General features: G+C 32.9%; 1 protein-coding gene across 6 annotated transcripts in view; it reads left to right on the forward strand.

Moving 5' to 3' along the window:
- The window catches only part of LOC148227900 (uncharacterized), a 30,842-nt gene that overhangs the window by 6,031 nt on the left and 12,298 nt on the right, over window positions 1-12,513 (forward strand). For 3 of the 6 annotated variants that reach the window (XM_088200558.1, XM_088200559.1, XM_088200562.1), the window contains exons 3-8: window positions 8,023-8,217; window positions 8,286-8,405; window positions 8,560-8,613; window positions 8,849-8,960; window positions 10,540-10,663; window positions 10,782-10,917. In XM_088200558.1, the coding sequence (XP_088056684.1) occupies window positions 8,023-8,217; window positions 8,286-8,405; window positions 8,560-8,613; window positions 8,849-8,960; window positions 10,540-10,663; window positions 10,782-10,917 (741 nt within the window). The remainder of the gene's footprint in view (window positions 1-8,022; window positions 8,218-8,285; window positions 8,406-8,559; window positions 8,614-8,848; window positions 8,961-10,539; window positions 10,664-10,781; window positions 10,918-12,513) is intronic. The other 3 variants (XM_088200560.1, XM_088200561.1, XM_088200563.1) reach the window with 1 other exon arrangement.

Below are 12,513 nucleotides of genomic sequence, written 5' to 3' on the forward strand. Positions count from 1 at the left end.
TTAAATAAAAGCAATGAAAATGTATATTAGTTTTGATGCAGTGTGGTGACTTTGTTAGCAAATGAAAAGTCGTGCGAATTTGTCGGTGTATATATTTTATTGTATGTACAAGTTAATATGTATTTCAATATATATACATAATTCAGGTGTCAGTATCGGACGGCGGTGTCGAATGCGAAACACTAGAAGTCAATCAAAAAGTTCGAATCAGGCGGTCGTTGAAGTGACATATTAATCGCAGGGAGGTTATTTGTGAAAGGCAGGTGGGAGTGTTTGTCCCCCCTTGAATTTGGCCAGAAAATTCATATCTCTCAATGAAATCGAAATATTAAAAAACACGCCCCACTCCATGGAAAAAGTTGAAATGACGTCTCTGATTCTTAAACCAGAAACTCAAATAATCTATAATAAAAAACAGTTGATTTTATCCTAAATATATTTTTTTAAATAAGGTTTTTGGGCCCTAGGGGTGTGACTTTGTAACCATAAATAGACGCCGAAAGGCTGATAACAATTTATTTAGTATTACATATATCGAAACAAACTATTGTAGAAGTGTATTACTTTTCTCCGAGCACTGATGGAGAATCTGGCGGAGAAATTATGTCCTCAAGATGGTCCCTTGAGGTCTCTTGTTGCTCGTATGTCAGCTTAAGTCAGTGTCTCTTTGCTGATGTCTCCATATCTCTCATATTGTCGATCGTCTCTCGGAGACCGGCCTTTTGTATCGTAGGTTGGGAAGGTCTCCAGCGAATCAAAACCATACAGAGACCATTCAATCAATTTTTGCGCTCATATATTCGACCAACGAAATATGTTCACACAGTTAAAAAATATAAAGAGCATACCCACTAGCACGGCGACGGCTCAATTTTATTGCTTTTGACGTGGATTTTTGCCTTCTGAGAATGGATAATTGTTTTTTGCGCTCTCCTATTAGTCAAAATTCAGTTTGAATATACTTGAACCAATACTCTAATATCAGAATGATTTTCGAAAGTCAAATAAAGAGTTGAATTTTAACAGTTTTTTTTCTTTCGCCCGATGGCGTATTGTTTGTATAGCCATAATGCACAAAAGGGTAGAGATTCTCTGTATTTCGAGGGTAATAACGACGTGTTTCGACACCTTGTTTATGTATTCCTTTATGTCCAATCCGACGGCTCGATTTTATTGCTTTTGACGTGGATTTTTGGCTTCTGAGAATGGATAATTATTTTTTGCGCTCTTCTTTTGGTGAAAATTATGTTTGGATATGCTTCCCTTATTTGATTTTCACTTGTTGTAAATCGTATTATTAACGGTCAATACCGGTATTAACCGTTTTTCGCTCGATAATACCGGTATTGAAAATTCCGGTATTATTGTTATCCCTAGTTATGAAGAAGCATTTTACTTTGATGATCCGTCAGTTATTCGCGTCCTCTGTGATATTAGCTTGCATCATTCTTGAATCATAATCTATAACTTTCCATCCCCTAATAGCCAAATAAAACTTCAGAAAAGATTCTTCTCGTTCCTTTATAAGAGGATATTTTATTATTATCCGCTCTTGTATCCCAGCGCCTTTCTTATAGGAGCGATGGAATACGACTCGTTGAGTTCTCTCAGAAAGATCACTCAAACTATTATCGAAGAATTCCAGTTTTGGGATCCGAAACGTATTCGATAGTCACGATCACAAACTCTTTTCATAACGTTAGAACCAGCCGATTCGCCTGCGGCTGTCGTCATCCGGCTCCTTAATGCGCTTGTATGGCGCATTGATCTATTTATTATCAGCTACAAGGAGCTGATCCGGATCGTTTAATTTCAATATTTTATATTGTTTTCTTTTTTACTATGTATTATATTTTTATGTACTGTAATAATACTGTGTATTATTTTTTGACAATCGTGATTAGGTTACAATAGTCTATTAATATCGTCAATTTTCACGATGCACTACTCCAACAAAAACAATCATTTTATAATATAATCTAAACAAAAACACTGATTTATAATTTTAATTTTATTTCAAAATATGTATGATACGTTAAAAATATATATAATAAATGAACACGGATTGGTTCGAATGACTAGGCGTTTAATAGAATGACCGCCAAGTTGCAGTTAATAGAAGCCAGGATGACGTGTTTGACTCGGTGAAAGGCGGCCAATCTCCAATCCAGTCTTTTAATGATTTAATGCATGTCAGTAATATTAAAAAAATCACAGTAGTTCGTCTCTAATCCGAAGAAAAACGTCGCTAATCTGCGATAGCGTGTCGACCGGACTACAAATCGACCAAACAAAATTGATTTTCATACTTCTCCGAGTGTGTATGCACCGACGAACTTGGGACCTTCAATTTGGACCTCGGTCGCGGCGATTAATCCCGCATCGTTATCGGTCAATTTTGTAACTAGGGTTGTCGAATTTCAATTGCGTCAACAATGGACACTTGACACTCGAGTGGTCTGGGAATGACCACACCATAGAGGGCCGTAATCTTCTTTAAACCAATATGTTCAGTTTCCGATATGGAAATGTGAAACCACAATCTCAATTCTAATCTTTAATTAGTATATATTTTCCAAAGTTCGAAACTGTCCCTTGTGTGCCACGGTTTAATGTTAATTTTATAGCGGTATGTTTTTTTTGTTAACGCAGCTTTCTTGAACGACTGGTTGTTCGTATTTTAATCACGAACACCTGTATTGAAATCAGTTTCAAATTAATTTGTACTTTCTGGATTTTATTTTTCAATTATTCTCATAACTAAGTGTCTGTGAAGATAATCTGCGTGACTTGGCAATCTATCTATCAAGAGATAAAAAAATATTTTGAAGTCCAATGTTTTTTTTTGGTCAAAGTTAAAATTTAATTGCCCTTTTAACTCAATTACAATGAGTCTCAACTTATTTTCAAAAAACTAGTATCTCCATCGTAAATGTAATATTCAGTATTCATTACACTTGGCACTGTCCAGCTCATTTATATAATCCAGTTTAAAATTACCTACCATGTTTAAGACTTAGCTTCCCCTCTATCAAATATGAAATATTGATTTTAACATAAATATTTGATTAAATTGCTTAAGCTAACCGATTAGATCAATCAAAACAGCACTGCAGCTGTTATAGATAAACAGCTGGTGTGCGAACAAGCTCGGGTGATGACACAGGTAGAGGCTTAAATTTTCTATTTTATTAATTACGCCCCTATCCTAAATATTTTAGCTAGGCGTGACTAATGCCAGGTGCGGAATAAAAAGCTATCTTCCTAGTCAAACTCATTTGTACACGTAAAACAATTTATATTTACGATGCTTATTGATACACTTAATAATTGAAGACCTTATATAGAAATGTGCTAATGTTCACTTTTTTCGAAGTGTGTTTCATTGTCGAAATGGATATAGTGCTGGGCATTCTCTATAAAATCTGTTAAGGAAAAAATCGTAATATGGCTCGGCTTGAGCGGTTTTTTCTATCTTGAAGCTCTTCAACGATACAATTTTTTGATACATTTTTTATTATAATATTATATGTTAAAAACATTTTAATCCTAAAATGTATGACACAAGTAACCGCAGAATGAGCAATATTAGCTCATGCAGTAAAATAATCAATACATTTATATAAAATACATGATTTAATCCATATGTCAGTGTTCTAAAATGATTGCTAATGCTTGTTTCTCTACTTTCGGATTTTCTTCAGTGATGATGTTATGAGTCGTCACCGCTATTGTTTTTTTTTATATGATAATACCGCGTCGTAAAAAGTACAGTTGTAGAGCTCTTACAATTAGGTATTATCTATCATCCATATATGTTAAAATGAATACAAATACTTTGGTTTGAACTTATAAATAACAATGGACTCGGAAGTTCATAAAGAGCAGATAAACAATAACATATTTTCGCGCTAAGTGTATACGTTAAAAATATTTAGCGCTGACAACCCTATTATATTTTGTTTGAAGTTGTTTTGGCCCAAACAACGTTATGACGTCATAATTACTACTCGAACAATGTGTCGTTGAGATTTAAATATGCAACATACGAATTAAAACAATTGAATTAAATCGCTGGCTGAAAAGTGCGATGACGTCATTTTTCGTATCCAACGGACGGATGCATTCGGCCGACCTTGGGCGATTCACCTTGCTTTTTTAGCTCCGTTCGAATTTCATCGGCGCCATATTGTTTTTTTTCATTCTTTCACCCGGCGTCCGCACTCTCTTCTGTATTTTTAGCCCAGCTTAGTCATTTTTCCGGCTCGGTAACATAATACACCTCTCGATGGGACCGCTGCGCTGGTGTATAAGCACTCTCGTGAACTCTGGCAGCGAAATAACATAGCGGAAGACGGCGAGGTAACCTAAAAACCGGTGCACTTTTCCGCCGACGTAGGTGACGTCATCGAGATGGTGACGCGCTTATGCGTCATCGAAACACACTCGAATGCAGACTGAAAAGTCAAGGTTCACCATGTGGTTAGCACGCTGTTAGAGTGTAGAATTAAATCGACGTTTCGCAGATGGATTTTTGATGTTACAATTGGGTAAAATAAATGGCGACTGGCCAGGAGCAATGGCAAAACATGTGTATTTTCGTCTTTTTTAGGCATTCCTAAAAAATATGTTGTGTATATGGTTTCGATGACCTGTTCTGTTACATGTGCTGTCGTTTTAATAATGCCATAGCTTTCAATTTAATCTTTCCCTTCCTGTGCTGTATAACTAGTACACGTTGCTTCTAATAATTTAAATATCTATAGATATAAAAAAATATTGGGCTTACATTTTTTAGATATTCTTCCGTAGAATAAAATATTAATAATAAGAACTCATCGAGCGCAGCAGAGACAATGTTTATTTATTTAGCTAATGTAGCTAATTGCTTAATATAAATATCGGCTGTAATTACGACAAATCCAATTCGTATGATTCACTGGTTCTCTGATGTTACACTGGTGCCATCGGACAGTAGTCTGGACTGGATATTAGTTTAATCGAATTGCAGCAGTATGACTAGAAAAAGATGGATCATCATACATGATACAGAACCAATCTATAGAAAGTATACTCGACTACCTGAAAGACATGGGTTCGAAATGTTTTATGCTTTCTATCGTGTTTGGAAGATTAGAACAAGCAATTATTATAATTGTAATTCTTATCACTATCACATATTAATTAGGTTTACAAAACTTTTCCTAATCTCAAGTATGAATATCGTGATGATAAATAAAAGCAAGCTAGGTCACTTTAAGGTGACCAGACGTCCGGTCCTCCTCAAAATTTCTTGGACAAAAATTTCCGCGATAATTTTTTTTTGTTCTCATAGCAATTTATTTGTCATCTCGAACATAAATGTCCAAAATGGCTTTTGTGTCCTCATTGATATTTTCAAAATCTGGTTACCTTAGGTTACCCATTTATGGTATCAATAATTAGCTAAATGTAGATCATAGAGAGTCACTTAGCCACTTGTGTACAAGCAAGAAAAATGTAGTGACAGAAGGCGACGTGATGTCATAAACAATCCAAAGTTGCCTGATCACCGATTGTCCGATCAAACAGCTGCGGATCGAAATAGCGCAGGTTTAATGATTTATTTTAATATTTTGCTTAATGTTTACATTCAAAAATAAACATACTATACATATTTTGCTACGTTATCTACAAAAGTTTGCAAAAAATAAAGAAATTTTCTTTTAATTATTCTCTTCCCAAACAACAATGAACAGCGACTCTCGTTGAACGTCAAACAAAGATTTGATTTAGAAATACATATGTAATATTGATAATATTTGCAGTTTATTCATTTTAATTTTATTTATTATCTTAAGAGATGTCACTATGGGTTAAAACATTTTACGTTACATATAACAATTACTATTAGCTAGCTAAAGTAAAGCGCGTTAACGCACTCATTTTATGCGCCCAGACATAATAGAGCCCGTTAACACGCTTAAGGCGCAGAAAAGGTTAACCCTTTGCACTCCAAAGATATTTTCAAAAGTTGTTCAGCAACTCCAAGCCATTTTCAGTAAACTTACCAATAATTATGTTTGAGGGAACGCAACAAGGGAGGGGGGGGGGGAGTCAGACGTCCCTGAAAAAATGGCATTACATGACATTTTTTTATAACAATTTACTTCATCGCACATAAGTGGTAATTGATTCGAGTATTATATTTCAATAGTACTACAGATTCCATCAGCATATAAAAACATATGCTTTAAAACTTCAATTATGATTTGTTTTGTAATATGCGCATGAATTGAGGAGCTTGAGGACACTGGCAAGAAGGTCGAGAATAGGAAGAGCGAAACACCTTCCATAAACAAAAAATATTTAACGCGAATTCAGCGTACTCATACTTTCATTCGGAATACACTTTAGTGCGGAACTTAAAATTTTCAGAATTTAGCACATCATACTTAGGACACATTTTTTTTCACAAATTGTTTTCACTGTGCTATTCGGACTAATGGATAATGCGGCTCTAAGCACACATAGGGTTTACGTAATATATCATCACCTCCTGCCACATCAATCATATGCCCAATTTTCATGTCGTCATGATTGTGTGTGTATCCTAAATTGAACTCTCATTTTATTTTATAAATAAAGTTTCATCCATTTAATCGATAATTCAAGTTGGGCGTTTTAATCACGCAATGGTAATTGATTGATGGTAATTAATTACGTCAAACATCCTACGATCGTTTCACACGCCATAATGATGATTGGCAAATTAGCGCATCAATTCGTCATACTATTGATGTTATTAAAACGCGTCACAGTCTTGTCAGACTGCAACGTGAATCATGTAAGCATGGACCAGCTCAAGAAAAAAAAACCCATGAAAGGATAGGATGAGTCACACTGCTCGTTCGGGGATGAGTCAGTTGGAGAGATGAGACTGGATTGAAGTAATAAAGTTCATTCATAAAGAATAAATAATTAACATCCTTATAAATGTCACGTTTTTTCCCTTTTATACTTTTGCGTTAACCTAGATGCATTTTAAAAAGTAACGATTGCTGCAGTCATGCACATACCAATGCTATTTATGTAACTAGCAAGGCTGCCATGCAAATCGTTTTTTATTTTACGTACTAGATTTAAAAATATGGTCATCAATGTTTAATTTCAATACTATATTAAAAGTATTGTGTTTTTTTCAATAAATTGATATAGAAAACACGTGGATGTACTCAATAATTGTATGGTAATAGTCTACATTCTAACAAACCAATATTCATAATTAATATAAATCATAGTCGTTGCTATTTATAAATATATCACACTGATAATGAACTGTATTTCAAGCGTTAGCTATTACATAATAATAAACATATGTATAATAAAACCCACATACGTAAATACGAGTGACATCATTTAAATATAAAACTAACTGTAATATGTATTATATTACTGATATCACCAACACTCTTGTTTATAATATTTTTTATGAACTAATCTATTCTTTCAGAGTCTTTTGTACTGGACATTTGTTTTTAATTGGCAGCTTTTATGTCCACAACATCTGGACATTTTTTCAAGTTATTTAAAATTATATCTTAAAATATTATAAATAAAACGTATTTTAAATATTTAATTTATTACATAAATATCTATAGAATTTAATAAAATCACATTATCGGCAGATAGGTGGTTAACTTTGGTCAATTCTTTCTCAGATCACTCTCTACGTGGCATGCGATCTTAATTCAATGTTACTAAAATCAGCGATAATTTTTATCGATAATATAAGTTCGTTTACTGCATGTTCAAGCTAATCATGTCAACGGGTCAATTCATGACCCACAAGATACAGACTAGTGACTGGTGCTCTATCACATATTTGACTTCATTTAAAATAGTAATATTAACATTTGAATCACCATAAAAATCAGGGTCAAAGTCAGAATAATTAATACTGTTCCTTTTGTGACATAGATATTAAACATGATTTATGTACTGAAAAGTTTTTCAGGCCTCAATTAGATTTATAATTTTCAGATGACGCCGAAGTGGGACCATTCCACGCCAGCGTTGAATTCGTCGTCTACCTGGTGGACAGCAACAGCGGAAAGCACACCCGCGAGTCGCGAGCCTTACGTTCTTGGTTCAAGCTTTCTCTACCCGAACAACAGAGGCATAGGAAAGCCCAAGATTTCTTTAGAGATCTGGTCACACCGAACGACTTTCCTAGAGGTAATACAAAAAAAATATATGCATTACATATTCATATTTACATTTTATCATATATGCCAATCTTTCAGATTACGTGGGCTTCATAAAGAAGATCATGAAACTTATGCAGCACGAGTACACTTCTCTGCAACGAATGGAAGTAGAATTAAGGCAGATCGAAGGAGGACCCGCACCGCCACCGCGACCCCGTAAGATAAATCATGTGCTTTTACAATGACCGCTGAATAATTCAAAGATGTTTCAAAAAGACATACATATGTGGTCATAGTAAAATACACTTCTATATCTATGTTATTATTGATTAAGTGCACATTTTAATATATTTATCTGTGTATTCGTTAGCCGGGAGATACAAAATTATTTATCTGACTGATTTAAACGGGAAGAAAGCAGCAAGTACTATATATATAAAATGTTTTGGAATGATTTGTGTTTTAAAAGCATTTAATTTACTAGACATGCGGTAAAAAATGCTTTTAACGTATATTGACAACAATCTGATGATGTATTAACATGTTTTTTATTTAGTTGAATTAATATATTAAACTCAACTAATAACTAAAATGATATTGATTTGATTTTTTATTATTAATTTTTTTGGATTAGTATTAATTATTTTTTTTAATTGCAGTGTCGACAGATGAGAGCATCATGGGTCAAATTGTCATATTGACAACTCAGAAAATTTTAGAGCTGATCGAAGCTGCATATCCTAATCCAATCACACCGATAGAAATTGCCAAGTATGGTTATTTTTTCTTATTAATTTATTAGTACTATTGATGTTTTAAATATGGACTATGAATGACATGATTGATCATCCTTACGAAGATGGCTACTAGAAGTAGTGTTTTAACCGACTATTTTAACTCAAAACCTTTGTGTATCTCACTTTTAAAATACTTATTTTAACCTAAATATGCATCTATATAACCTATGGAAGTGCAACTTCTTCTTTTATTACCCAAATTATATTATATATCAATTATTTTTAAACTATTAAAAATATTTTTTTACATTTACATAGCAAATAAATATCTAAATTGACGCCATCTATTGACTAATAGTTTATTTATGTATATATTATACAATAAAAATCTACTGGCCAATAGTGTAATGATCCAAATCTATTTATTTTTATAATTTAAAAGACTTCTCCGGGGACGTCATTTGAATTTGGCCATAGAAATAATAAAAAAAGCTGAAATGACATCCCTGATTCTAAACCAGAAATTATCTGGTTATCCCTCAAAGAGAATCTAAAAATAACAGTCTCGAGTTAAGGTTCTTAATTACTTGTAGTTTTTAACAATTCGAATATTAAACTAAAGATGAAGTATTCGAATATTCAAATATTTTTGCAATTTTTTCTCAGTTTTTACCGATATTAATTCATTTAATCAATTAATTGCCTATAAATATTATTTAAATAGAATATAATTATTGGTTAGAAATAACTAATTTGTGACACGCACCTGTTTTAGAGATAAGCGTTTAATGTTAATAAAGGGTGGGCCTTTTTAACATTTTGTTTCGTTCAAAGAACAAATTTCTTAGAATTTCGGTCATAGTTGATACGGTTGATAAACATTTTATTCACAAATATTTTTCGAAGGCGCAAAAGCATTTTTTTGTTGAGAAAAAGCGTCTTATTGTCTCGCATTTCGAAACAAAATAATGGCGCATCAATCAATAGAATTTAGAGCGGCACTAGTTATTCGGGTATATTGAGAGAAAAAACGATTATATGTGTTGCTTAAGTATACAAATTGTTTCCTTTTAAGATTTTTTTCAAATTTCATTCGAGATAGTATAAACGAATATTTTACATATATTCGAATATTCATATAGCTGAAAATTGAGCGAATAATTCAAATAATCGAACATTCGATTGAAATTCCTATCTCAAATCCATCCCGAAAATATTTTTTAAAATATGTAATTTTAGTGAATTTATATCGAAACACATTTTCATAAGTAGAAATATATTTTTACAGTGAAAATATAATTTATTCCCGTCGCAGCGGGAACGCTCGTAAACAAGACAGCACGATTTTATTGCTTTTGATGTGGATTTTTGCCTTCTGAGAAGGCATTATTGTTTTTTTGCGCTCTCCTATTGGTTAAAATTCTGTTTAGATGTGCCTCGTTCGATTCTCACTTATTGTAAGTCATAATTTTGCTATAAAAAGACTCAATATGAACTGTAAATAACCGAGCGTTTCCACAATTTTTATAAATAATGTATGTACTTTTTAGAATAAGTTATATATTAATGGTTAATATCTGCATTAAACCTACATATATTTATGTTTATTGTAGAGCTCACGGGTGGTCAGAAGAAGACGTCTCCCAATGTTTGCAAGAGTTGGTGCAGAGCGGAGAAGTAAAGGCAGTCGAACATGGAGCTTTCACAAGACATCATGAGACAGATACACACATTCAAGTAAGACTTTTTCCAATTAGGCATAATGATATTCTTCTACCTTTTTCGAAGGGATACGTAATGTAATTAATCGCCTCATACTAGTTGATATAGACTATTTTTTATTATTTCTTACCAGGTAGTGAAACAGATGCCAAAAATGGTGTCTGCTAAGCAACCAAGCATTGCCATCATAACTGCTCTGTACTGCGAAAAGTTGGCCGTGGATGCCATGGTCGATAACAAAGAGACGTTTGTGAGATACACTACAGTTGGTGAGTTGTTTTGACCATTGTTATTCACGAATATATTTGCATAAAAATAATGTAATTACAAGTTGTATCGTGTTAACACGTAAAAATCTTCCAAAAGGCACGTCCCACATTTTAAAACATTCACCTGATTTTTAGACCGCTTTGCCTTAACTTTTTAGTCACAGCGCTGATTTCATGGGTAGTGCAAAAAAAAAATACTGGAGCGGTTTTTTTTATACATTTCAGTTTTTTAAAGTGAAAGACAATGTAGTAGATCTTAATTAAAAACATGATCTTCATACGTGTTATCTGTTTGAATGTGAGATGGTTGCTGCTATAGTATAGATAAAGATCTTGAAAGTCTCTCATGCACTACTGGAAATAATTTCTATAAAAATATATTATATATACATAGCAGACTTAAAAGAAACATATTTTATATAAAGAATAGAGTTTAAACGTCAAATATATATATATGTACACAGAAAAACTTATTAGTTTGAAATATTGTTTTTTCCTTATCTGTTCCTTGAGACACTTTTTAATAATCTTGGCATCCAATCTTTGGTGAATTCTTTCTTGTGTTGATAAGCAAATTAAAGTAGAATCTGAAATATGCTAAAAAAAACAATACAAAAAATGTTTGAATTACTAAACTTGTGCTTTATCAAAGATGAATGGAAAATATTTTCAAGACAATGGAAGGGTGAGATATTTAAAAATGAAGACAATTACATTTTATTCATGGACTTAAAGAGCAACTTTGCACTCGATATTTTTTATGTATATTTTTATTGCACAATTTACACGAATAATCGTGTTAAATATGAAAGAATCCAGATTGATCTAAAAGAGTTGTAGCAGGCTATCGGAATCGATCCTTGCTGGTGCTTCTCAAAATGCGTGAGTCTCTTTTAAGGCACTGGTCTGAACACTGATTTTGCTGATCCGCCTATGGTAATATTCCGAGTCAATCGCTCTTCTTCAGTTTTTATGTGAGCAAGTGAGCAAGGCTTTTTATGCGACGGCGCCGACACGATTTAATTGCTTTTGACGTGAATTTTTGATTTCTGAGAAGTGATTGTTTTTACGCCCTCCTATTGACCAAAATTCGGTATGAATACAATTTAACCAATACTCTCTTGTCAGAAATCCGTAGTAAATCGGTAAGGATATCTATTATATTTTTAAAACATAGTGTGATATCGAAATGCAAACGAACTATGGAGCAATATGCGAGATACGACGTCTGTCTACTTATTCTTCTGCTTATTTCCCCCTGAAAGTTGAGTTGGCTTAGTTTATATTTTGGGCTTGGTTAGGTTTGGGTTTGAACAGCAAATTGAGTTTTATAGAAATTGTAGAGCAGTATATAATTTCACTAGCGCCTATCAATTAAATTATATTTTCGCTGATATAAATACATATCTAATGGTGAAAATATATTTGGACTTATAAATAAATAATGATAAGTATAAAAGTTGAAATCATATAATTTTACTAGTACTTGTCAGATAAATTATATTTCCACTGGTAAAAATGTATCTACCCGCGGTAGATACATTTTTACCAGTGGAAATATAATGGTTTATAATAAGGTATGTCATTACATCTTTT

Source organism: Plectrocnemia conspersa, unplaced genomic scaffold (assembly GCF_051122295.1).
Source record: "Plectrocnemia conspersa isolate PC_06_02 unplaced genomic scaffold, ASM5112229v1 ptg000012l, whole genome shotgun sequence".
Taxonomy (NCBI): domain Eukaryota; kingdom Metazoa; phylum Arthropoda; class Insecta; order Trichoptera; family Polycentropodidae; genus Plectrocnemia; species Plectrocnemia conspersa.